The sequence below is a fragment of the Nelusetta ayraudi genome, unplaced genomic scaffold, assembly GCF_046127955.1.
Source record: "Nelusetta ayraudi isolate G7.1 ecotype Tasmania unplaced genomic scaffold, CSIRO-AGI_Nayr_v1 ptg000140l, whole genome shotgun sequence".
Classification (NCBI taxonomy): domain Eukaryota; kingdom Metazoa; phylum Chordata; class Actinopteri; order Tetraodontiformes; family Monacanthidae; genus Nelusetta; species Nelusetta ayraudi.
The window spans coordinates 72,301-96,111 of record NW_027466190.1 but is presented as its reverse complement, the minus strand read 5'-3'; the positions used below and the strand labels follow the sequence as shown (position 1 = coordinate 96,111).

Genomic DNA, 23,811 nt, shown 5'->3' with positions numbered 1-23,811 from the left:
ACAAAATATGGCTGTTAATAAGTTCAACACAGCTGAAAAAGTGATTCTATGTCAGTGGAGATGTTCCATTGACTTCATCACATAAAAAAAAACACTTAGTGATGCTTTTCCGTCCATTTTTAACTCTTTATCAAGCCCTTGATGAGCTTCAGCTGCTCGATAACGATGACGGGTAATTATGATCAGGTGTGTTAAATTGGAGAGACATCTGAAACATGCAGGGCAGCAGATCTCCAGAAGCAGGGTTGGTGACCACTGAGTTATAACATCCCTCCTGCTACAACGCAATGCTGATACTGTGTTCCTCGTGCACACAAAGTGGAACAAGGAAAAGAAATACAGGATCGACTTTTCCATGGAGAAAAATACTCCAATTTCAGTTGTCCAATCACAGCTGCCACCTTCGAGTTATATCAAGTGTGTTTATATTTCTGCCTAATCTTCGGGCTTCACAGATTCCCACTTTTAACCGTTGACTTATTGCGTTTGCATCACGCACAGCGCGCGCACCTGTGTGTGACGGCGGGAGCGGCAAGCGCCGCTGAGTGCCGGTGTTGTCACAGCTGCCTCGCCAAGGCACGCTGCTCTCGGGACTCGCTGTGACGTCTGAGGGCAGTGATAACAAACGTGTTTTAACGCTCGGCTGCACCGCCGCCGCGTCTGGCCGCGGACCTTTGCACCTCCCAGCGTCCGTTAAAAGCAGTCTGGGTGGCCATGGAGCAACGAAGACGCAGTGACAGACTGGAAGGAGGCCGTCGGAGTCGCTCTGATCTGAACCTCAGCAGCCATGACCACGTTCGATGACATCCTGGAGGAGGCCGGCAAGTTCGGCCGCTTCCAGAAGCGCATCTTTGCCCTGCTGTGCCTGCTCTCCATGCCCTTCGCGGGCGTCTACGTCGGCATCGTCTTCCAGGGCTACACGCCGGAGCACTGGTGCCGCCAGCCGGCGGTGGCCGAGGTGAGGCAGGACTGCGGTTGGAGCCTGGAGCGCAGCCGCCAGCTGGTGCTGCCGCGGGTAAACGTGTCTGGAGTGGCTCAGACCAGCAGCTGCACCCGCTACGAGGTGGACTGGAACGCCACGACGCTGACCTGCGACGCAAAGGACCTCAACTTCAGCAGAGCGACAGTCACTTCCTGCACGGACGGGTGGGAGTTCGACTACGAGGGTCGGCAGTCCTTTGTCACTGAGGTAGTGCAGAGAGAAAAAATGACTTTGCTTCCAAATTACAGCCTCAGTTTAAATGCGATTTTCTACAATCTGGTACTAAAAGTTACATGAATTAAAGAAGCAACTCGTGTTTGTCCCCAGTTTGACCTTGTGTGTTCAGATGCATGGTTGGTAGACATGTACCAGGCCACTCTCAACGTGGGCTTTTTAATTGGCACCATTGCCACCGGCTACCTGGCCGACAGGTGGGTGGGCACCCTGAACCTGAATCTAAAGCCCGATACCTGTTGTCGTCTCACTGTTGTTTCATCCTTATTGGCAGGTTTGGTCGGAAAATTAGCTTCCTGGTGTCCTGCCTGCTCAACGGGATCGCGGGGATCATAGTGGCTGTGGCTCCCAACTACGTGTCTTTATTGGTTTTCCGAACTCTCTATGGATTTGGTGTGAAGGGAGGCTGGGTGGTTGGATATGTGCTAAGTATGGAACCTGTTCGACTGCACCGCAATAGCCTCCGTGGTTTCAAATGTGTGGGCTGATGCTTGGGAACTTGTCTTTCAGTTACAGAGATTGTGGGAGTACAGTACAGACGTACTGTTGGAGTTCTTTATCAGATGTTCTTCAGCGTTGGCATCCTTCTCCTGCCGCTGATTGCCTACTTTGTCACTGACTGGCGCTGGTTCCAGGTCATCATCACCATCCCCTATTTTGTCTTCCTCAGCTATTACTGGTGAGAAACACAATTTTAAGGAGATTTTTGAGATAAGTTGTGCCATTCGTGAACATTTTATAATTATAATACTAGTTGGGTCGTCTTCAAGAACCTCTGATTGGAATCATTATTCATGTTTGAAGCTTCCCCATTGAGATTAATGGTGACGCATGAGGAACGCTGAAACCCTAACCCTACTTTCAGCCTTAAGCGTAACCCTAATGCTAACCCTAACCCTAACCCTAACCCTAGCTTCAGCCTTATCCAAACCCTAATTCAATGCAAGTCTATGGGGTGAAATTTCAACTTTGTCCTAGAGACATGGGGCCACTTGCTTTTTCATCAGGAGCCCCCAAGAAGCGCCCACGCCAATTTTGGGACTTCTAGTACTTGAGGAACCCCGAAACCCTAACCCTACCCCTAACCCTAACCCTAGCTTCAGCCTTATCCAAACCCTAATTCAATGCAAGTCTATGGGGTGAAATTTCAACTTTGTCCTAGAGACATGGGGCCACTTGCTTTTTCATCAGGAGCCCCCAAGAAGCGCCCACGCCAATTTTGGGACTTCTAGTACTTGAGGAACCCCGAAACCCTAACCCTAACCCTAACACTAGCTTCAGCCTTATCCAAACCCTAATTCAATGCAAGTCTATGGGGTGAAATTTCAACTTTGTCCTAGAGACATGGGGCCACTTGCTTTTTCATCAGGAGCTCCCAAGAAGCGCCCACGCCAATTTTGGGACTTCTAGTACTTGAGGAACCCCGAAACCCTAACCCTAACCCTAACCCTAACCCTAGCTTCAGCCTTATCCAAACCCTAATTCAATGCAAGTCTATGGGGTGAAATTTCAACTTTGTCCTAGAGACATGGGGCCACTTGCTTTTTCATCAGGAGCCCCCAAGAAGCGCCCACGCCAATTTTGGGACTTCCAGTACTTGAGGAACCCCGAAACCCTAACCCCAACCCTAACCCTAACCCTAGCTTCAGCCTTATCCAAACCCTAATTCAATGCAAGTCTATGGGGTGAAATTTCAACTTTGTCCTAGAGACATGGGGCCACTTGCTTTTTCATCAGGAGCCCCCAAGAAGCGCCCACGCCAATTTTGGGACTTCCAGTACTTGAGGAACCCCGAAACCCTAACCCCAACCCTAACCCTAACCCTAGCTTCAGCCTTATCCAAACCCTAATTCAATGCAAGTCTATGGGGTGAAATTTCAACTTTGTCCTAGAGACATGGGGCCACTTGCTTTTTCATCAGGAGCCCCCAAGAAGCGCCCACGCCAATTTTGGGACTTCTAGTACTTGAGGAACCCCGAAACCCTAACCCTAACCCTAACCCTAACCCTAGCTTCAGCCTTATCCAAACCCTAATTCAATGCAAGTCTATGGGGTGAAATTTCAACTTTGTCCTAGAGACATGGGGCCACTTGCTTTTTCATCAGGAGCCCCCAAGAAGCGCCCACGCCAATTTTGGGACTTCTAGTACTTGAGGAACCCCGAAACCCTAACCCTAACCCTAACCCTAGCTTCAGCCTTATCCAAACCCTAATTCAATGCAAGTCTATGGGGTGAAATTTCAACTTTGTCCTAGAGACATGGGGCCACTTGCTTTTTCATCAGGAGCTCCCAAGAAGCGCCCACGCCAATTTTGGGACTTGTAGTACTTGAGGAACCCCGAAACCCTAACCCTAACCCTAGCTTCAGCCATATCCAAACCCTAATTCAATGCAAGTCTATGGGGTGAAATTTCAACTTTGTCCTAGAGACATGGGGCCACTTGCTTTTTCATCAGGAGTTCCCAAGAAGCGCCCACGCCAATTTTGGGACTTCTAGTACTTGAGGAACCCCGAAACCCTAACCCTAACCCTCGCTTCAGCCTTATCCAAACCCTAATTCAATGCAAGTCTATGGGGTGAAATTTCAACTTTGTCCTAGAGACATGGGGCCATTTGCGTTTTCATCAGGAGCCCCCAAGAAGCGCCCACGCCAATTTTGGGACTTCTAGTACTTGAGGAACCCCGAAACCCTAACCCTAACCCTAACCCTAGCTTCAGCCTTATCCAAACCCTAATTCAATGCAAGTCTATGGGGTGAAATTTCAACTTTGTCCTAGAGACATGGGGCCACTTGCTTTTTCATCAGGAGCTCCCAAGAAGCGCCCACGCCAATTTTGGGACTTGTAGTACTTGAGGAACCCCGAAACCCTAACCCTAACCCTAGCTTCAGCCTTATCCAAACCCTAATTCAATGCAAGTCTATGGGGTGAAATTTCAACTTTGTCCTAGAGACATGGGGCCACTTGCGTTTTCATCAGGAGCCCCCAAGAAGCGCCCACGCCAATTTTGGGACTTCTAGTACTTGAGGAACCCCGAAACCCTAACCCTAACCCTAACCCTAACCCTAGCTTCAGCCTTATCCAAACCCTAATTCAATGCAAGTCTATGGGGTGAAATTTCAACTTTGTCCTAGAGACATGGGACCACTTGCTTTTTCATCAGGAGCCCCCAAGAAGCGCCCACACCAAATCTGGGACTTCTAGCCCATGAGGAACCCCGAAACCCTAACCCTAACCCTAACCCTAGCTTCAGCCTTATCCAAACCCTAATTCAATGCAAGTCTATGGGGTGAAATTTCAACTTTGTCCTAGAGACATGGGGCCACTTGCTTTTTCATCAGGAGCCCCCAAGAAGCGCCCACGCCAATTTTGGGACTTCTAGTACTTGAGGAACCCCGAAACCCTAACCCTAACCCTAACCCTAACCCTAGCTTCAGCCTTATCCAAACCCTAATTCAATGCAAGTCTATGGGGTGAAATTTCAACTTTGTCCTAGAGACATGGGGCCACTTGCTTTTTCATCAGGAGCCCCCAAGAAGCGCCCACACCAATTTTGGGACTTCTAGTACTTGAGGAACCCCGAAACCCTAACCCTAACCCTAACCCTAACCCTAGCTTCAGCCTTATCCAAACCCTAATTCAATGCAAGTCTATGGGGTGAAATTTCAACCCTAACCCTAGCTTCAGCCTTATCCAAACCCTAATTCAATGCAAGTCTATGGGGTGAAATTTCAACTTTGTCCTAGACACATGGGACCACTTGCTTTTTCATCAGGAGCCCCCAAGAAGCGCCCACACCAAATCTGGGGCTTCTAGCCCATGAGGAACCCCGAAACCCTAACCCTAACCCTAACCCTAACCCTAGCTTCAGCCTTATCCAAACCCTAATTCAATGCAAGTCTATGGGGTGAAATTTCAACTTTGTCCTAGAGACATGGGGCCACTTGCTTTTTCATCAGGAGCCCCCAAGAAGCGCCCACGCCAATTTTGGGACTTCTAGTACTTGAGGAACCCCGAAACCCTAACCCTAACCCTAACCCTAGCTTCAGCCTTATCCAAACCCTAATTCAATGCAAGTCTATGGGGTGAAATTTCAACTTTGTCCTAGAGACATGGGGCCACTTGCGTTTTCATCAGGAGCCCCCAAGAAGCGCCCACGCCAATTTTGGGACTTCTAGTACTTGAGGAACCCCGAAACCCTAACCCTAACCCTAACCCTAACCCTAGCTTAAGCCTTATCCAAACCCTAATTCAATGCAAGTCTATGGGGTGAAATTTCAACTTTGTCCTAGAGACATGGGACCACTTGCTTTTTCATCAGGAGCCCCCAAGAAGCGCCCACACCAAATCTGGGACTTCTAGCCCATGAGGAACCCCGAAACCCTAACCCTAACCCTAACCCTAGCTTCAGCCTTATCCAAACCCTAATTCAATGCAAGTCTATGGGGTGAAATTTCAACTTTGTCCTAGAGACATGGGGCCACTTGCTTTTTCATCAGGAGCCCCCAAGAAGCGCCCACGCCAATTTTGGGACTTCTAGTACTTGAGGAACCCCGAAACCCTAACCCTAACCCTAACCCTAACCCTAGCTTCAGCCTTATCCAAACCCTAATTCAATGCAAGTCTATGGGGTGAAATTTCAACTTTGTCCTAGAGACATGGGGCCACTTGCTTTTTCATCAGGAGCCCCCAAGAAGCGCCCACACCAATTTTGGGACTTCTAGTACTTGAGGAACCCCGAAACCCTAACCCTAACCCTAACCCTAACCCTAGCTTCAGCCTTATCCAAACCCTAATTCAATGCAAGTCTATGGGGTGAAATTTCAACTTTGTCCTAGAGACATGGGACCACTTGCTTTTTCATCAGGAGCTCCCAAGAAGCGCCCACACCAAATCTGGGGCTTCTAGCCCATGAGGAACCCCGAAACCCTAACCCTAACCCTAACCCTAACCCTAGCTTCAGCCTTATCCAAACCCTAATTCAATGCAAGTCTATGGGGTGAAATTTCAACTTTGTCCTAGAGACATGGGGCCACTTGCTTTTTCATCAGGAGCCCCCAAGAAGCGCCCACGCCAATTTTGGGACTTCTAGTACTTGAGGAACCCCGAAACCCTAACCCTAACCCTAACCCTAGCTTCAGCCTTATCCAAACCCTAATTCAATGCAAGTCTATGGGGTGAAATTTCAACTTTGTCCTAGAGACATGGGGCCACTTGCTTTTTCATCAGGAGCCCCCAAGAAGCGCCCACGCCAATTTTGGGACTTCTAGTACTTGAGGAACCCCGAAACCCTAACCCTAACCCTAACCCTAGCTTCAGCCTTATCCAAACCCTAATTCAATGCAAGTCTATGGGGTGAAATTTCAACTTTGTCCTAGAGACATGGGGCCACTTGCGTTTTCATCAGGAGCCCCCAAGAAGCGCCCACGCCAATTTTGGGACTTCTAGTACTTGAGGAACCCCGAAACCCTAACCCTAACCCTAACCCTAGCTTCAGCCTTATCCAAACCCTAATTCAATGCAAGTCTATGGGGTGAAATTTCAACTTTGTCCTAGAGACATGGGGCCACTTGCGTTTTCATCAGGAGCCCCCAAGAAGCGCCCACGCCAATTTTGGGACTTCTAGTACTTGAGGAACCCCGAAACCCTAACCCTAACCCTAACCCTAACCCTAGCTTCAGCCTTATCCAAACCCTAATTCAATGCAAGTCTATGGGGTGAAATTTCAACTTTGTCCTAGACACATGGGACCACTTGCTTTTTCATCAGGAGCCCCCAAGAAGCGCCCACGCCAATTTTGGGACTTCTAGTACTTGAGGAACCCCGAAACCCTAACCCTAACCCTAACCCTAACCCTAGCTTCAGCCTTATCCAAACCCTAATTCAATGCAAGTCTATGGGGTGAAATTTCAACTTTGTCCTAGACACATGGGGCCACTTGCTTTTTCATCAGGAGTTCCCAAGAAGCGCCCACGCCAATTTAGGGACTTCTAGTACTTGAGGAACCCCGAAACCCTAACCCTAACCCTAACCCTAACCCTAGCTTCAGCCTTATCCAAACCCTAATTCAATGCAAGTCTATGGGGTGAAATTTCAACTTTGTCCTAGAGACATGGGGCCACTTGCTTTTTCATCAGGAGCCCCCAAGAAGCACCCACACCAATTTTGGGACTTCTAGTACTTGAGGAACCCCGAAACCCTAACCCTAACCCTAGCTTCAGCCTTATCCAAACCCTAATTCAATGCAAGTCTATGGGGTGAAATTTCAACTTTGTCCTAGAGACATGGGACCACTTGCTTTTTCATCAGGAGCCCCCAAGAAGCGCCCACGCCAATTTTGGGACTTCTAGTACTTGAGGAACCCCGAAACCCTAACCCTAACCCTAACCCTAACCCTAGCTTCAGCCTTATCCAAACCCTAATTCAATGCAAGTCTATGGGGTGAAATTTCAACTTTGTCCTAGAGACATGGGGCCACTTGCTTTTTCATCAGGAGCTCCCAAGAAGCGCCCACGCCAATTTTGGGACTTCTAGTACTTGAGGAACCCCGAAACCCTAACCCTAACCCTAACCCTAACCCTAGCTTCAGCCTTATCCAAACCCTAATTCAATGCAAGTCTATGGGGTGAAATTTCAACTTTGTCCTAGAGACATGGGGCCACTTGCTTTTTCATCAGGAGCCCCCAAGAAGCGCCCACGCCAATTTTGGGACTTCCAGTACTTGAGGAACCCCGAAACCCTAACCCCAACCCTAACCCTAACCCTAGCTTCAGCCTTATCCAAACCCTAATTCAATGCAAGTCTATGGGGTGAAATTTCAACTTTGTCCTAGAGACATGGGGCCACTTGCTTTTTCATCAGGAGCCCCCAAGAAGCGCCCACACCAAATCTGGGGCTTCTAGCCCATGAGGAACCCCGAAACCCTAACCCTAACCCTAACCCTAACCCTAGCTTCAGCCTTATCCAAACCCTAATTCAATGCAAGTCTATGGGGTGAAATTTCAACTTTGTCCTAGAGACATGGGGCCACTTGCTTTTTCATCAGGAGTTCCCAAGAAGCGCCCACGCCAATTTTGGGACTTCTAGTACTTGAGGAACCCCGAAACCCTAACCCTAACCCTAACCCTAACCCTAGCTTCAGCCTTATCCAAACCCTAATTCAATGCAAGTCTATGGGGTGAAATTTCAACTTTGTCCTAGACACATGGGACCACTTGCTTTTTCATCAGGAGCCGCCAAGAAGCGCCCACACCAAATCTGGGGCTTCTAGCCCATGAGGAACCCCGAAACCCTAACCCTAACCCTAACCCTAACCCTAGCTTCAGCCTTATCCAAACCCTAATTCAATGCAAGTCTATGGGGTGAAATTTCAACTTTGTCCTAGAGACATGGGGCCACTTGCTTTTTCATCAGGAGCTCCCAAGAAGCGCCCACGCCAATTTTGGGACTTCTAGTACTTGAGGAACCCCGAAACCCTAACCCTAACCCTAACCCTAGTTTCAGCCTTATCCAAACCCTAATTCAATGCAAGTCTATGGGGTGAAATTTCAACTTTGTCCTAGAGACATGGGGCCACTTGCTTTTTCATCAGGAGCCCCCAAGAAGCGCCCACGCAAATTTTGGGACTTCTAGTACTTGAGGAACCCCGAAACCCTAACCCTAACCCTAACCCTAACCCTAGCTTCAGCCTTATCCAAACCCTAATTCAATGCAAGTCTATGGGGTGAAATTTCAACTTTGTCCTAGAGACATGGGGCCACTTGCTTTTTCATCAGGAGCCCCCAAGAAGCGCCCACGCCAATTTTGGGACTTCTAGTACTTGAGGAACCCCGAAACCCTAACCCTAACCCTAACCCTAACCCTAGCTTCAGCCTTATCCAAACCCTAATTCAATGCAAGTCTATGGGGTGAAATTTCAACTTTGTCCTAGAGACATGGGGCCACTTGCTTTTTCATCAGGAGTTCCCAAGAAGCGCCCACGCCAATTTTGGGACTTCTAGTACTTGAGGAACCCCGAAACCCTAACCCTAACCCTAACCCTAGCTTCAGCCTTATCCAAACCCTAATTCAATGCAAGTCTATGGGGTGAAATTTCAACTTTGTCCTAGACACATGGGACCACTTGCTTTTTCATCAGGAGCCCCCAAGAAGCGCCCACACCAAATCTGGGGCTTCTAGCCCATGAGGAACCCCGAAACCCTAACCCTAACCCTAACCCTAACCCTAGCTTCAGCCTTATCCAAACCCTAATTCAATGCAAGTCTATGGGGTGAAATTTCAACTTTGTCCTAGAGACATGGGGCCACTTGCTTTTTGATCAGGAGCCCCCAAGAAGCGCCCACGCCAATTTTGGGACTTCCAGTACTTGAGGAACCCCGAAACCCTAACCCCAACCCTAACCCTAGCTTCAGCCTTATCCAAACCCTAATTCAATGCAAGTCTATGGGGTGAAATTTCAACTTTGTCCTAGAGACATGGGGCCACTTGCTTTTTCATCAGGAGCCCCCAAGAAGCGCCCACGCCAATTTTGGGACTTCTAGTACTTGAGGAACCCCGAAACCCTAACCCTAACCCTAACCCTAGCTTCAGCCTTATCCAAACCCTAATTCAATGCAAGTCTATGGGGTGAAATTTCAACTTTGTCCTAGAGACATGGGACCACTTGCTTTTTCATCAGGAGCCCCCAAGAAGCGCCCACACCAAATCTGGGGCTTCTAGCCCATGAGGAACCCCGAAACCCTAACCCTAACCCTAACCCTAGCTTCAGCCTTATCCAAACCCTAATTCAATGCAAGTCTATGGGGTGAAATTTCAACTTTGTCCTAGAGACATGGGACCACTTGCTTTTTCATCAGGAGCCCCCAAGAAGCGCCCACGCCAATTTTGGGACTTCTAGTACTTGAGGAACCCCGAAACCCTAACCCTAACCCTAACCCTAACCCTAGCTTCAGCCTTATCCAAACCCTAATTCAATGCAAGTCTATGGGGTGAAATTTCAACTTTGTCCTAGAGACATGGGGCCACTTGCTTTTTCATCAGGAGCTCCCAAGAAGCGCCCACGCCAATTTTGGGACTTCTAGTACTTGAGGAACCCCGAAACCCTAACCCTAACCCTAACCCTAACCCTAGCTTCAGCCTTATCCAAACCCTAATTCAATGCAAGTCTATGGGGTGAAATTTCAACTTTGTCCTAGACACATGGGACCACTTGCTTTTTCATCAGGAGCCCCCAAGAAGCGCCCACACCAAATCTGGGGCTTCTAGCCCATGAGGAACCCCGAAACCCTAACCCTAACCCTAACCCTAACCCTAGCTTCAGCCTTATCCAAACCCTAATTCAATGCAAGTCTATGGGGTGAAATTTCAACTTTGTCCTAGAGACATGGGGCCACTTGCTTTTTCATCAGGAGCCCCCAAGAAGCGCCCACGCCAATTTTGGGACTTCTAGTACTTGAGGAACCCCGAAACCCTAACCCTAACCCTAACCCTAACCCTAGCTTCAGCCTTATCCAAACCCTAATTCAATGCAAGTCTATGGGGTGAAATTTCAACTTTGTCCTAGAGACATGGGGCCACTTGCTTTTTCATCAGGAGCTCCCAAGAAGCGCCCACGCCAATTTTGGGACTTCTAGTACTTGAGGAACCCCGAAACCCTAACCCTAACCCTAACCCTAACCCTAGCTTCAGCCTTATCCAAACCCTAATTCAATGCAAGTCTATGGGGTGAAATTTCAACTTTGTCCTAGACACATGGGACCACTTGCTTTTTCATCAGGAGCCCCCAAGAAGCGCCCACACCAAATCTGGGGCTTCTAGCCCATGAGGAACCCCGAAACCCTAACCCTAACCCTAACCCTAGCTTCAGCCTTATCCAAACCCTAATTCAATGCAAGTCTATGGGGTGAAATTTCAACTTTGTCCTAGACACATGGGACCACTTGCTTTTTCATCAGGAGCCCCCAAGAAGCGCCCACACCAAATCTGGGGCTTCTAGCCCATGAGGAACCCCGAAACCCTAATCCTAACCCTAACCCTAACCCTAGCTTCAGCCTTATCCAAACCCTAATTCAATGCAAGTCTATGGGGTGAAATTTCAACTTTGTCCTAGACACATGGGACCACTTGCTTTTTCATCAGGAGCCCCCAAGAAGCACCCACACCAATTTTGGGACTTCTAGTACTTGAGGAACCCCGAAACCCTAACCCTAACCCTAGCTTCAGCCTTATCCAAACCCTAATTCAATGCAAGTCTATGGGGTGAAATTTCAACTTTGTCCTAGACACATGGGACCACTTGCTTTTTCATCAGGAGCCCCCAAGAAGCGCCCACACCAAATCTGGGGCTTCTATCCCATGAGGAACCCCGAAACCCTAACCCTAACCCTAACCCTAACCCTAGCTTCAGCATTATCCAAACCCTAATTCAATGCAAGTCTATGGGGTGAAATTTCAACTTTGTCCTAGAGACATGGGCCACTTGCTTTTTCATCAGGAGCCCCCAAGAAGCGCCCACGCCAATTTTGGGACTTCCAGTACTTGAGGAACCCCGAAACCCTAACCCTAACCCTAACCCTAACCCTAGCTTCAGCCTTATCCAAACCCTAATTCAATGCAAGTCTATGGGGTGAAATTTCAACTTTGTCCTAGAGACATGGGGCCACTTGCTTTTTCATCAGGAGCCCCCAAGAAGCGCCCACGCCAATTTTGGGACTTCTAGTACTTGAGGAACCCCGAAACCCTAACCCTAACCCTAACCCTAACCCTAGCTTCAGCCTTATCCAAACCCTAATTCAATGCAAGTCTATGGGGTGAAATTTCAACTTTGTCCTAGAGACATGGGGCCACTTGCTTTTTCATCAGGAGCCCCCAAGAAGCGCCCACGCCAATTTTGGGACTTCTAGTACTTGAGGAACCCCGAAACCCTAACCCTAACCCTAACCCTAACCCTAGCTTCAGCCTTATCCAAACCCTAATTCAATGCAAGTCTATGGGGTGAAATTTCAACTTTGTCCTAGACACATGGGACCACTTGCTTTTTCATCAGGAGCCCCCAAGAAGCGCCCACACCAAATCTGGGGCTTCTAGCCCATGAGGAACCCCGAAACCCTAACCCTAACCCTAACCCTAGCTTCAGCCTTATCCAAACCCTAATTCAATGCAAGTCTATGGGGTGAAATTTCAACTTTGTCCTAGAGACATGGGCCACTTGCTTTTTCATCAGGAGCCCCCAAGAAGCGCCCACGCCAATTTTGGGACTTCCAGTACTTGAGGAACCCCGAAACCCTAACCCTAACCCTAACCCTAGCTTCAGCTTTATCCAAACCCTAATTCAATGCAAGTCTATGGGGTGAAATTTCAACTTTGTCCTAGAGACATGGGGCCACTTGCTTTTTCATCAGGAGCCCCCAAGAAGCGCCCACACCAAATCTGGGGCTTCTAGCCCATGAGGAACCCCGAAACCCTAACCCTAACCCTAACCCTAACCCTAGCTTCAGCTTTATCCAAACCCTAATTCAATGCAAGTCTATGGGGTGAAATTTCAACTTTGTCCTAGAGACATGGGACCACTTGCTTTTTCATCAGGAGCCCCCAAGAAGCGCCCACGCCAATTTTGGGACTTCTAGTACTTGAGGAACCCCGAAACCCTAACCCTAACCCTAACCCTAACCCTAGCTTCAGCCTTATCCAAACCCTAATTCAATGCAAGTCTATGGGGTGAAATTTCAACTTTGTCCTAGAGACATGGGGCCACTTGCTTTTTCATCAGGAGCCCCCAAGAAGCGCCCACGCCAATTTTGGGACTTCTAGTACTTGAGGAACCCCGAAACCCTAACCCTAACCCTAACCCTAACCCTAGCTTCAGCCTTATCCAAACCCTAATTCAATGCAAGTCTATGGGGTGAAATTTCAACTTTGTCCTAGAGACATGGGACCACTTGCTTTTTCATCAGGAGCCCCCAAGAAGCGCCCACACCAAATCTGGGGCTTCTAGCCCATGAGGAACCCCGAAACCCTAACCCTAACCCTAACCCTAACCCTAGCTTCAGCTTTATCCAAACCCTAATTCAATGCAAGTCTATGGGGTGAAATTTCAACTTTGTCCTAGAGACATGGGGCCACTTGCTTTTTCATCAGGAGCCCCCAAGAAGCGCCCACGCCAATTTTGGGACTTCTAGTACTTGAGGAACCCCGAAACCCTAACCCTAACCCTAACCCTAGCTTCAGCCTTATCCAAACCCTAATTCAATGCAAGTCTATGGGGTGAAATTTCAACTTTGTCCTAGAGACATGGGGCCACTTGCTTTTTCATCAGGAGCCCCCAAGAAGCGCCCACGCCAATTTTGGGACTTCTAGTACTTGAGGAACCCCGAAACCCTAACCCTAACCCTAACCCTAACCCTAGCTTCAGCCTTATCCAAACCCCAATTCAATGCAAGTCTATGGGGTGAAATTTCAACTTTGTCCTAGAGACATGGGGCCACTTGCTTTTTCATCAGGAGCCCCCAAGAAGCGCCCACGCCAATTTTGGGACTTCTAGTACTTGAGGAACCCCGAAACCCTAACCCTAACCCTAACCCTAACCCTAGCTTCAGCCTTATCCAAACCCTAATTCAATGCAAGTCTATGGGGTGAAATTTCAACTTTGTCCTAGAGACATGGGACCACTTGCTTTTTCATCAGGAGCCCCCAAGAAGCGCCCACACCAAATCTGGGGCTTCTAGCCCATGAGGAACCCCGAAACCCTAACCCTAACCCTAACCCTAACCCTAGCTTCAGCCTTATCCAAACCCTAATTCAATGCAAATCTATGGGGTGAAATTTCAACTTTGTCCTAGAGACATGGGGCCACTTGCTTTTTCATCAGGAGTCCCCAAGAAGCGCCCACACCAAATCTGGGGCTTCTAGCCCATGAGGAACCCCGAAACCCTAACCCTAACCCTAACCCTAGCTTCAGCCTTATCCAAACCCTAATTCAATGCAAGTCTATGGGGTGCAATTTCAACTTTGTCCTAGAGACACGGGGCCACTTGCTTTTTCATCAGGAGCCCCCAAGAAGCGCCCACACCAAATCTGGGGCTTCTAGCCCATGAGGAACCCCGAAACCCTAACCCCAACTCCAACCCTAACCCCAACTCCATACCTATACCAAACCCCAACCCTAACCCTAAACCCAACTCCAACCCTAAAACCAACACTAACTGCAAACTAAACCCAGGCCCTAACCCTAATCCTATCCCAAACTATCAGTTTGAGCACGATGGGCTTTCCTCTGTTGATTTTCCAATAATTAAAGAAGTTGTTCCTTTATAATGCAGGTTCATCCCTGAATCCCCAAGATGGCTTCTTTCTCAGAACAAAATAGCCAAAGCTGTGGAAATCACCGAGGGCATTGCTAAAGAGAACAAGATGACGCTGTCTAAAAACATTGAGGTGGAAACAAATGCACACCACATCACACTGTCGTATCAATACTGTGTGTACTAGTGTGTGTAATGTAAACATTAAAGCACAAGTACAGTACATATTCATGTAGAGGTACGATTTTGCTCACCGTTGACCAAAGGGTGTTGAATTCCTCAGACTCTGGCAGATGACAATGCAGACTGCACCACCGCCTCCTTCATGGACCTCATCCGAACGCCAAAAATGAGAAAACATACTTTTATTCTCAGCTTCAACTGGTAAATATGCTCTTTATTTTTCTCACTTTGCTTTAGTGCTAACTCACTTGACTCACTTTTTGCTGAAAGAACCCTGACAAGGGAGCAATTCAAACAGTTCAGTGGCCTCCTTATGACCTGTTCATGTGTTAACTAACCCTTAACCTCTCACACTTATTGATACTTTGACTTCGAACTCCTGTTAACCATCAGCTGGGATTGTTGGGTTATTTTATTCACAAAACATGGTCTAAAAAAAGTTTTCTACTTTTACTTTTTTTGTATCTCTCTCTGCGGCTCCTGAATATTCCTCTGTGCCTGTCGTCTCCAGGTTCACCAGCGCTGTGGTCTACCAAGGTTTAATCATGAGACTCGGCATTCTGGGAGGCAACGTGTACATTGACTTTCTGATCTCCGGTCTGGTTGAGTTCCCGGCTGCCTTCCTCATCCTGTTCACCATCGAGCGCATCGGCCGACGGCTTCCCTTTGCCACTGCCAACATTGTTGCCGGAGTGTCCTGCTTAATCACAGCCTTCATTCCAGAGAGTGAGTTATTGTGGGTGATAACAGATAAACCATTCAGATGCCGGCAATTCATCTCTTGGCCTGCTTGTTCCTCCCTCAGGCATGTTCTGGTTTAAGACGGTGGTGGCCTGCATTGGCCGTTTGGGGATAACCATGGCCTTCGAGATGGTGGTGTTTGTCAACACTGAGCTCTACCCAACCTTCGTCAGGTTAGGCCACAAATTATTTCATATTTAGGCTATTTGTTTGAAGTATGTTGTATGCCGCAAACCATTTTCTCACTGTTTTTTTTTTGATAAATCAGTCAGACCAGACCAACATCAAAGCTATGATACACAATCAGGCTGAATCAGCAAGATCTCAAATTTGTGGAGAATTTCAGTCAGATGACGCAACTCCACCAAAAAAAAAATCAAAAAAAAATAATCCAATGTAAATTCATTAATCAATCCAAGTTTTGTTTTTTTTGGGAAACATGTCAATTATTTGGTGCAAACACAATAACAGAGCATAGTATGTGAAAACAAATGTGTCGTTACCCTTCTTTTCTTCCTCTCTGCAGGAACCTTGGCGTGTCTGTCTGTTCTACACTATGCGATATTGGAGGTATCATCGCTCCCTTCATGCTCTACAGACTGGCAGCCATCTGGCTGGAGCTGCCACTCATCATCTTCGGTGGGTCCAATGTCATTAAAACGGCTAGAAACGGAAGATGCCTTGTTGTGACAGACGTAAAAACGGTGTTCTGCTCACCTTCCCCAGGCTTTCTGGCTTTCGCGGCCGGCGGCTTGGTGCTGCTGCTTCCCGAGACCAGAGGGAGGCCGCTGCCTGAAACCATTGACGACATTGAATTCCCAGAGAAGTGAGTAAACAAGCAAAGTGTCATTTTTTTTTTTTAAATCTGCAAATGTCTTATCAGCAACCCGACTGGCCACCAGGTATTGCTAAAGCAAGCACTCTTGATTCAACGTCCATTCTGACAATGAAAAGCTCATAAAATAGACACATTTGATCAATGTTCTTCTTGTAGTTTTTCCAAAAAAGACCATTGTGAATGAGTTTTCCCTTTAAATATGCAGATGACGCTGGATAATTTTTCAAAATATATGACTGTACATGCAAAGATTTAGCTGGTTTAATTTATTGATTCTTTCGTAAAAAAAAGAAAAAAAGAAAGAAATTTGTGCTAGATTATTGCATTGAAGGCATAAAAGCAGCTGTGCATACGTGAATTGTCACAACAGCAAAACAGATCTATTTACAAAAATCTTCCACTGAAATACAACACATTCCTATTTACCCTGACCAACATGCCCCAATAATCTGATTTGATTTTCTTGTGGTATTCTAGAATGATGGAGAAGGCTGAAATGGAGAAGCAGCAGCTGAGCAGCCTGCTACCCAGCAACGTGTCGAGCAGCAAAGATCCAGTGAGAGTTTGAACTCCCTCTGTGGTCAACATATTTATTTGTTTTGTCGAAAACTGAGAGTTCTTTTTCATGCTAAACTATCACAGAGTAGTTTTCTTCTGCGAATTCCGGACTAATTTAAGACTTTAAACATTCTGGCCCCCTGGGAAAAAAAACAAAATAAAAACAAAAACAAAAACAAAAAACGACGGGACATTTTCTGACATGTTGAGATTATACATTGTATCACTGTATTTAATGATAAATTATCATAGAATAGCAATCCCTGTGAGTTTCAAGTTGATTTAGGACTTGTGTCTAGTGTGACTTTTTTGCCATTTGCAGACATGTTGATATTTTTTTGGTCTGAAAGTCACAGTTGTGAAAATGTTTGTTTGATTTTGTTTGTTTTTTTTTTCCCATTTGTTTCATTCTTTGTTTTTGCTTTTTAACAAAGCTTCTGTGTTTTTGCGTAAATTGAATTAGTGGGTAATGAGTGTTTTAATCAGCCTGCTGTTATGTGCATTTGTAAAGCCTGGAATCATACATGTCATTATTCACTGTCTGGAAAGAGTGATGTGTTATGTTCCAAGACAACATGTTTCAAAGAAACAATATTAAATTATTAAAAAAAACTTTTGAAAAAACTCAGACTTCAAATGTTTTCTTTGAAAGAGGGTTTTACCTCACACTGACTCACATGTTGAGATTTCCCATTCTATCACTTTTTCATGCTGAACTATCTTAGAACTGTCATTCCTGTGACCTTCGGATTGATTTAGGACCTCTAAGTTTTCATCTCCCGAGAAAAACCCCGACAGCATATAGTATGACTTTTTAATTTTTTTCATTTAATTTCGAGATTTTGTGCTCTGTTTCCTGTTTCTTGCGTAGAACAATAATTCGGGTGAATTTCTGCCAAATTTGACTTTTGATTCAAATTTTTTTTTTAGTCTCTACCTTTTCTCATTACTTAGTCATTAAACAAACTAAACTGGGTAAGAATAAGAGTGCAACACAAAAACTAATCACAACTTAAATCGAAGGACTAAATCAAAGACATTTTGTAAGTAACAAATTGGTGGCAGCAGCAGCAGCAGCAGCTAAACATAATTAGATCAACGGCAGCTTTTCACAAAGACAATGAGTCCTGGAGACAAACACACGGCCTTGTTTGTCATGAATGTGAAGCTTCCATCCGAAAAAATAAACAAACAAAAACAGCAGAACAAACTCAATCAGACGAGGGCCAACCTGAGCACGTCAGCGAGGAGTCCAGCCGTCGACCCTCTCGATGGGACGACGACCTGCAGCGACTCCTGGAGGAATCGGACCCGAGTTGACCGCTGCTGCCAGCAGAACCTGGACCTGGAGGCCTGGTTCAGGAACACTTCCAGGACCATCCGTCAATGGTATCCATTGGATACTGAATAAATAACTGAATAATGTCGGGATCTCGTCTCTCTCATTTGCATCATTCCTCTCCGAGGAGCAACAATCATCGTGATTTTTCCCGCTGTGTTGAGAAAATCTGCTCAGCTGCTGTCAGTGTGATGCACTGCTTAACAAAGCGACTCTCGTGATCTTCAGATGCAGGAATTTCGCGGTGACCCTTTTTGAATATCTGTCATTTTTCTTATTTCTTATGTAAATTTCTGTTTTATTTCCGTGTGAAAGCCGAGAGACTCCTCAAGATCCCCTCACGCCTGCACAACAACACATCTTCAGTCTTGAAACTTTGCCATCGCGCTGCTGCGACTTTCATTTCCCTCATCATCGCTGGACCAATCAAAAACATCATCGACAACAACAGCAAACAATAGAACATCCGTCTCTTTATCTGCAGTCTGAATCGTTTTCGGTCCCCTGGACGGGTTTTTGGTGTTTCACTCCATGCAAATCAGAAAAGAAGTGCTGAAGGGCTGCAATCACTCCTGTGACTCTCTCTCTCTCTCTCTCTCTCTCTCTCTAGCTCACACACTAACACACACACACACACACACACACACACACACACTGAGGTACAACGGGGACACGGGGACAATGGGGGGTGGGGGGGTGTCTGGCTAAAGTCCGAGCTGCCACTTTTTTTTACGCTGCACTTTTCGAGGGAATCGGTCCCGAGTGTTGTGTTGTGTTGTGTTGGAGGCTTCTTGGAAGCCCGCCGGACCATGGCCACTTTCGATGAGCTGCTGGAGGATGTGGGCTCGTTCGGCCGCTGCCAGAAGCGGATCTTCGGCCTGCTCTGCCTGCTCTCGCTGCCCTTCGCGGGCGTCTACGTCGGCATCGTCTTCCAGGGCTACAGCCCGGGCCACTGGTGCCGGCAGCCCGCGGCGGCGGCCGACAGGATGCGGGCCTGCGGCTGGAGCTCCGAGCTCGGCCGCCGGGTGACGCTGCCGCAGGTCAACGTGTCCGGGGTCCCGCAACCCAGCGGCTGCACGCGCTACGAGGTGGACTGGAACGGCACGGCGCTCGGCTGCGACGCGCAGGAGCTCAACCTGACAGGTGCGCGGGTCACGACGTGCCAGGTGAGTTGCGCGACTGCGGGCTTGGGGGCGCAGCGCCAGACGAGGGAGAACAGTTTTGTTTTTCCATGCTTGCTGGAAGGATTTGTTGTCGTTCGCACTGGAGGAGGAAGAGCAGCCATCTGGTTCCAGGCTGAGTGTTTGTTTGCCACATCTGAGCCCTGCGTCGATTTAGGGACCGTCAATAAGTTGCAGCATCAAGACCTGATGGAAAATCAACAGCTGTCGCACTGAGCTGGGCAAAGGTGTTTTTAAAATATGGTGAACGGCCAGACTGATTTTTTTTTTTTTCAATCATTTTTTCCCTCATTCGATTGACAATGTTTTTGTTTGTTTGTTTGTTTGTTTTCTCCAGCCGACAGACATGACAGCGTATTGCTATACTGGGCAAAACAAGACCCATGACTTTTTTTTTTTTTTTTAGTGTTACGCTTCGTTTGTAGATTCCACTGAAATCAAAATTCCATTCAGGCCCCCTTTGACTTTGACGTAGGGCCTAAAACTCACCCCACTGTGCTCCTCACGTGTTTGGCGTGCAGACATGTGCCGATTGATGTAGCCCACAAGTCAATGGGGGTTGTCCTCCGTCCATAGCAAACGTGGACGTTTGTTGTTTTTCTGTCCCCAGCAGCAAAAGACACGCCTCTTCTGGTCAGTTAAGGCACCAAAACATTGCCTTGATAATTATCTAAAATGTAGAAGGGTTGAATTGAGGCAACTGGACTTGTTCTTGCAACCTGGAAGCTGTTTTGCCTCTCATTGGATGATTCAAGATTCAAGAATTTTATTTGTCACATGTTCAGAGGATGTGCAGTGAAATATAGATGTGGCAATGTTTCCTAGAGGTTGTGAAAACAGCAACAATAACAACAACAACAAAAAAAATCAGAGATACATACAAAAGAAACACACCATTCACAAATATTGAAAAATATGTGGAGAGTTTCAACAATTCTATAAGTGACCAAAAGTGACTGAAAGTATGTACAGTGTGCAAGTGTGTAAGAAAGTTCTATGCATTAGAGAGAGAGATTAGGATGAGAGGCAAAACCTTCTGAAGATGGCAAGAACAAGACAGGTCCAGTTGTCTCAACTTAACTCTTCCACATGAAGACGAGCTGGATGACTGAGAACCTTCACAGACGTCATTAGGATGAAGAAACACGGTTGAGATACAATCAGATGCTGTTGTTTTGTCCCGGCAGGATGGCTGGGAGTTTGACTATGAAGGCAGGAGGTCATTTGTCACAGAGGTGAGAGTCTTTCTCCAAGGTCCTGCTAGCTAGCTGGCTAGCGAGCTGGCTAGCTAACTTCCAACTTTCTCCCCATCATGTCGTGGTCACTTTGAACTCGTCCCCAGTTTAACCTGGTGTGCGCCGACGCCTGGTGGGCCGACATGTACCAGTCCCTCCTCAACCTGGGCTTCCTCGTGGGCAGCTTCGCCTTTGGCTACTTTGCCGACAGGTGAGGCCTCGTACGGTCCAGGACTCCACCCGACGGGGTCAGAGAGTTGACTCTGTGTGTGTCGGCAGGTTCGGCCGGAAGCTCAGCTTCCTGCTGTCCAACATCCTCAACGGCATCGCCGGCATCGTGTTGGCCGTGGTGCCAAACTACAGCTCCGTCCTGGTGATGCGGGTCATCCTGGGCTTCGGGGTCAAAGGCGGCTGGATGACCTCATACGTGCTGCGTGAGGATGAGTTTGCAGATTGTTGTTGCTCGCACTTCAGGTCTTCAGCTCTTTTCTTGCCGCCTACCAGTGACAGAGATAGTCGGGGTGGAGTACCGGCGGACGGTGGGGATTCTGTACCAGATGTTCTTCAGCGTGGGCATCCTCATCCTCCCCCTGCTGGCCTACTTCATCGGCGACTGGCGCTGGTTGCAGGTGGTCATCTCGGCCCCCTACCTGCTCTTCATCGGCTACTACTGGTGAGGAAGTCAGTGCTCTGGTCTCTCGTTTTACATCTTTGGGCAATTGTAAAAGTGTTGGAACCAGGACCAAAGACAGTCGGGCCATTGGTTGTGTTACATTTTCTCTTAAATTTGGCAAGAAAAGATCTCGGCAAGCTTTGCTCCCCAGTCGTGTCGATCACTGCTAAGAATGGTTTGTTTTGTTTGTCTGAGGTTTGTCCCCGAGTCGCCCAGGTGGCTCATTTCCCAGAACAAACACGGCGAGGCCCTGAAGATCACTGAAGCCATGGCGAAGGAAAACAAGAGGGAACTGTCCAAGAAATGCAAGGTAGAGTCGCTTGAAGGTTTATTGGATGACTAGTTCTCATTATCATCAACTTAACACTGTTTTATTTCCAGTCAGTCAGTGTTAGAGTGTAGGAAGAATTTTAATTTGCAGGTCGAGTATCGGCAATTGTGTGTAGTTTCTCATCAAACAGGCATTTTTTTTTCAAATGTTCTATTATGTTCCACTTTTATTTCTCTCTTCGGGGGTTTTTCTTTCCAGCCCAACCAGTCAAAGCAGATGGCCGACCTCCAGGGTCGGGGTCTGCTCAAGGTTTCTTCCAACTGGGGATTTTTTATTTTTCCAGCCACTGTTGCTTCCTGCCTCTCTGGAGGGATTCTTGTTGTTCTTGCTTTTCTCTTTGAAGTACTTCAAGAAGCTGAAAGGTGACATTGGAAATGTCCTGGTGTTTGTTTCAGACCCTGACCAACGACGAGGGCGACTCCACCTCCGCCTCTTTGCTGGACCTCTTCCGAACGCCAAACATGAGAAAATACACTTTGATCCTCATGTACATCTGGTGAGACCTCGTGAGGTTGCTAGAAGAAAGAAAGAGATTTTAAAAGAAAAGAAAAGAAAAGAAAAAAAAGACAAGAGGGACCTAGTTGAGGTGTCCGGTTGCAGGTTCACCAGCGCCGTGGTGTACCAGGGCCTCATCATGCGGCTGGGGATCGCAGGAGGAAACATCTACATCGACTTCCTGATCTCCGGTCTGGTGGAGTTCCCCGCCGCCTTCCTCATCCTCTTCACCATCGAGCGCGTCGGTCGACGGCTCCCGTTCGCTGCCGCCAACATAGTGGCCGGGGCCTCCTGTTTGATCGCTGCCTGCATCCCCGACAGTGAGAACTCTTTATTTTTTGGTTTTGTGCTTGATTTTAATATATTTTATACGTGTAATATAAACTGACGATTAATCGATTAACCGGCTTGAATCGATCAAAAAAACATTACTTGATTACAATTTTCGTGAATCAAAGCTACTTTTCCTTAATTTCTCTGCTGTATAAATACATCTATCTTTTTTTTTCTTTACATTTTATATATAATTTTATATATGTATACACTTTTTTACTTTTATCCTTTCTGTAGGTGTTTTTTTCAGAAGCTGGTTCAGGAATAAAGCACCATTTTATTTTATTTTTCTTATTCAAACAATTGTTTAAATGAGTTGAATCCAAGAAAATAACCGACAGCTGCGTGCAGCTCCAAACTGATGCGATGTGATTCCTCGGTGGCTCCTCCCCTCCGTCCCCTCAGGCATGTTCTGGTTCAAGACGGTGGTGGCCTGCGTGGGCCGGCTGGGGATCACCATGGGCCTGGAGATGGTGGTGTTTGTCAACACAGAGCTCTACCCGACGTTCGTCAGGTGAGTACAGACGAGTCGTGTACAAGCCGGCGGCTCAGCCAACTGACTCGTCGCTGTGCGGCAGGAACCTGGGCGTGTCGGTGTGCTCCACGCTGTGCGACATCGGCGGCTTCGTGTGTCCGTTCCTGCTCTTCCGGCTGGCCGAGGTCTGGATGGAGCTGCCGCTCATCGTCTTCGGTGGGTGCCAAAAAAAAAAACCAAAGCGCGCTTCCCAGTGACGACTCACTCAATGCCACAAACAGTTGACCTCACTCACTTCAGATACAATCTAAAGTGCTTTCACTGGGATCCCCAGGAGCTTTAGCGCTGGTGGCCGGAGGCCTGGTGCTGCTGCTGCCTGAAACCAAAGGAGCTCCGCTGCCCGACACCATCGACGACGTGGAATTCCCAGACAGGTGGGACGAGTCGAGCTTTCCATGTTTCCTTTGACTGACTCGGATGGGAAGAGTCAGTCAAAGGATGAGTTGAATCGAAGAAAATAACCAAGAAAATAACCGACAGCTGGTGTGTGTGTGTGTGTGTGTGTGTGTGTGTGTGTGTGTGTGTACGTTTGCAGGAAAAAGCCGGAGGACGGGGAGGAGAAGCGACAGATGAAGAGCTTCCTGTCACCAGATGTGACCAACAATAAGGAAACGACAACCGTGTGACTGTGTGTCACAAAGATTTAAATCTTTGTGAGTTTAATACAGAATTTTACGATCTTTGTAACTGAAAATGTGTAGATTACGAAAGACATTTTTTTGTATTATATACTGTTTTTTGTCAATATTAACATTAATTAATGTTGATTAAACAAATAAACTATTCTTGTTATTTTCGACTGCCATTGAATCGGGTGTGTGTGGGGGATGGGGGTGGGGGGGCAACTGTTGTAAAAG

The 23,811-nt window shown here is 47.4% G+C and overlaps 2 protein-coding genes across 2 annotated transcripts; both read left to right on the top strand.

Annotated features, from left to right (window-relative positions):
* Nucleotides 1–718: 718 nt before the first annotated feature.
* Nucleotides 719–17,403, top strand: LOC142879655 (solute carrier family 22 member 2-like). The gene is made up of 11 exons (XM_076013037.1): nt 719–1,189; nt 1,310–1,413; nt 1,491–1,645; nt 1,727–1,895; nt 14,531–14,645; nt 14,796–14,896; nt 15,207–15,421; nt 15,501–15,609; nt 15,963–16,075; nt 16,163–16,262; nt 16,752–17,403. Exons 1-11 carry the CDS (start codon nt 788–790, stop codon nt 16,840–16,842), a joined length of 1,674 nt encoding a protein of 557 aa, XP_075869152.1. The 5' UTR covers nt 719–787; the 3' UTR covers nt 16,843–17,403.
* Nucleotides 17,404–18,965: 1,562 nt separating this feature from the next.
* LOC142879651 (solute carrier family 22 member 2-like) lies at nt 18,966–23,746 on the top strand. The gene is made up of 12 exons (XM_076013030.1): nt 18,966–19,337; nt 20,540–20,587; nt 20,695–20,798; nt 20,867–21,021; nt 21,092–21,260; nt 21,456–21,570; nt 21,987–22,087; nt 22,192–22,406; nt 22,825–22,933; nt 22,998–23,110; nt 23,229–23,328; nt 23,490–23,746. Exons 1-12 carry the CDS (start codon nt 18,981–18,983, stop codon nt 23,578–23,580), a joined length of 1,677 nt encoding a protein of 558 aa, XP_075869145.1. The 5' UTR covers nt 18,966–18,980; the 3' UTR covers nt 23,581–23,746.
* Nucleotides 23,747–23,811: the final 65 nt, after the last annotated feature.

What these genes read in the sequence shown, in the direction of transcription:
- LOC142879651 (XM_076013030.1), top strand. Translation starts at nt 18,981, where the DNA reads ATGGCCACTTTCGATGAGCTGCTGGAGGATGTGGGCTCGTTCGGCCGC. An exon ending in GATGACCTCATACGTGCTGC is followed by an intron (nt 21,022 to 21,091) that starts GTGAGGATGAGT and finishes GCCGCCTACCAG; the next exon opens with TGACAGAGATAGTCGGGGTG. An exon ending in CTCTACCCGACGTTCGTCAG is followed by an intron (nt 22,934 to 22,997) that starts GTGAGTACAGAC and finishes GCTGTGCGGCAG; the next exon opens with GAACCTGGGCGTGTCGGTGT.
- LOC142879655 (XM_076013037.1), top strand. Translation starts at nt 788, where the DNA reads ATGACCACGTTCGATGACATCCTGGAGGAGGCCGGCAAGTTCGGCCGC. An exon ending in CTCTACCCAACCTTCGTCAG is followed by an intron (nt 15,610 to 15,962) that starts GTTAGGCCACAA and finishes TCCTCTCTGCAG; the next exon opens with GAACCTTGGCGTGTCTGTCT. An exon ending in GACATTGAATTCCCAGAGAA is followed by an intron (nt 16,263 to 16,751) that starts GTGAGTAAACAA and finishes GTGGTATTCTAG; the next exon opens with AATGATGGAGAAGGCTGAAA.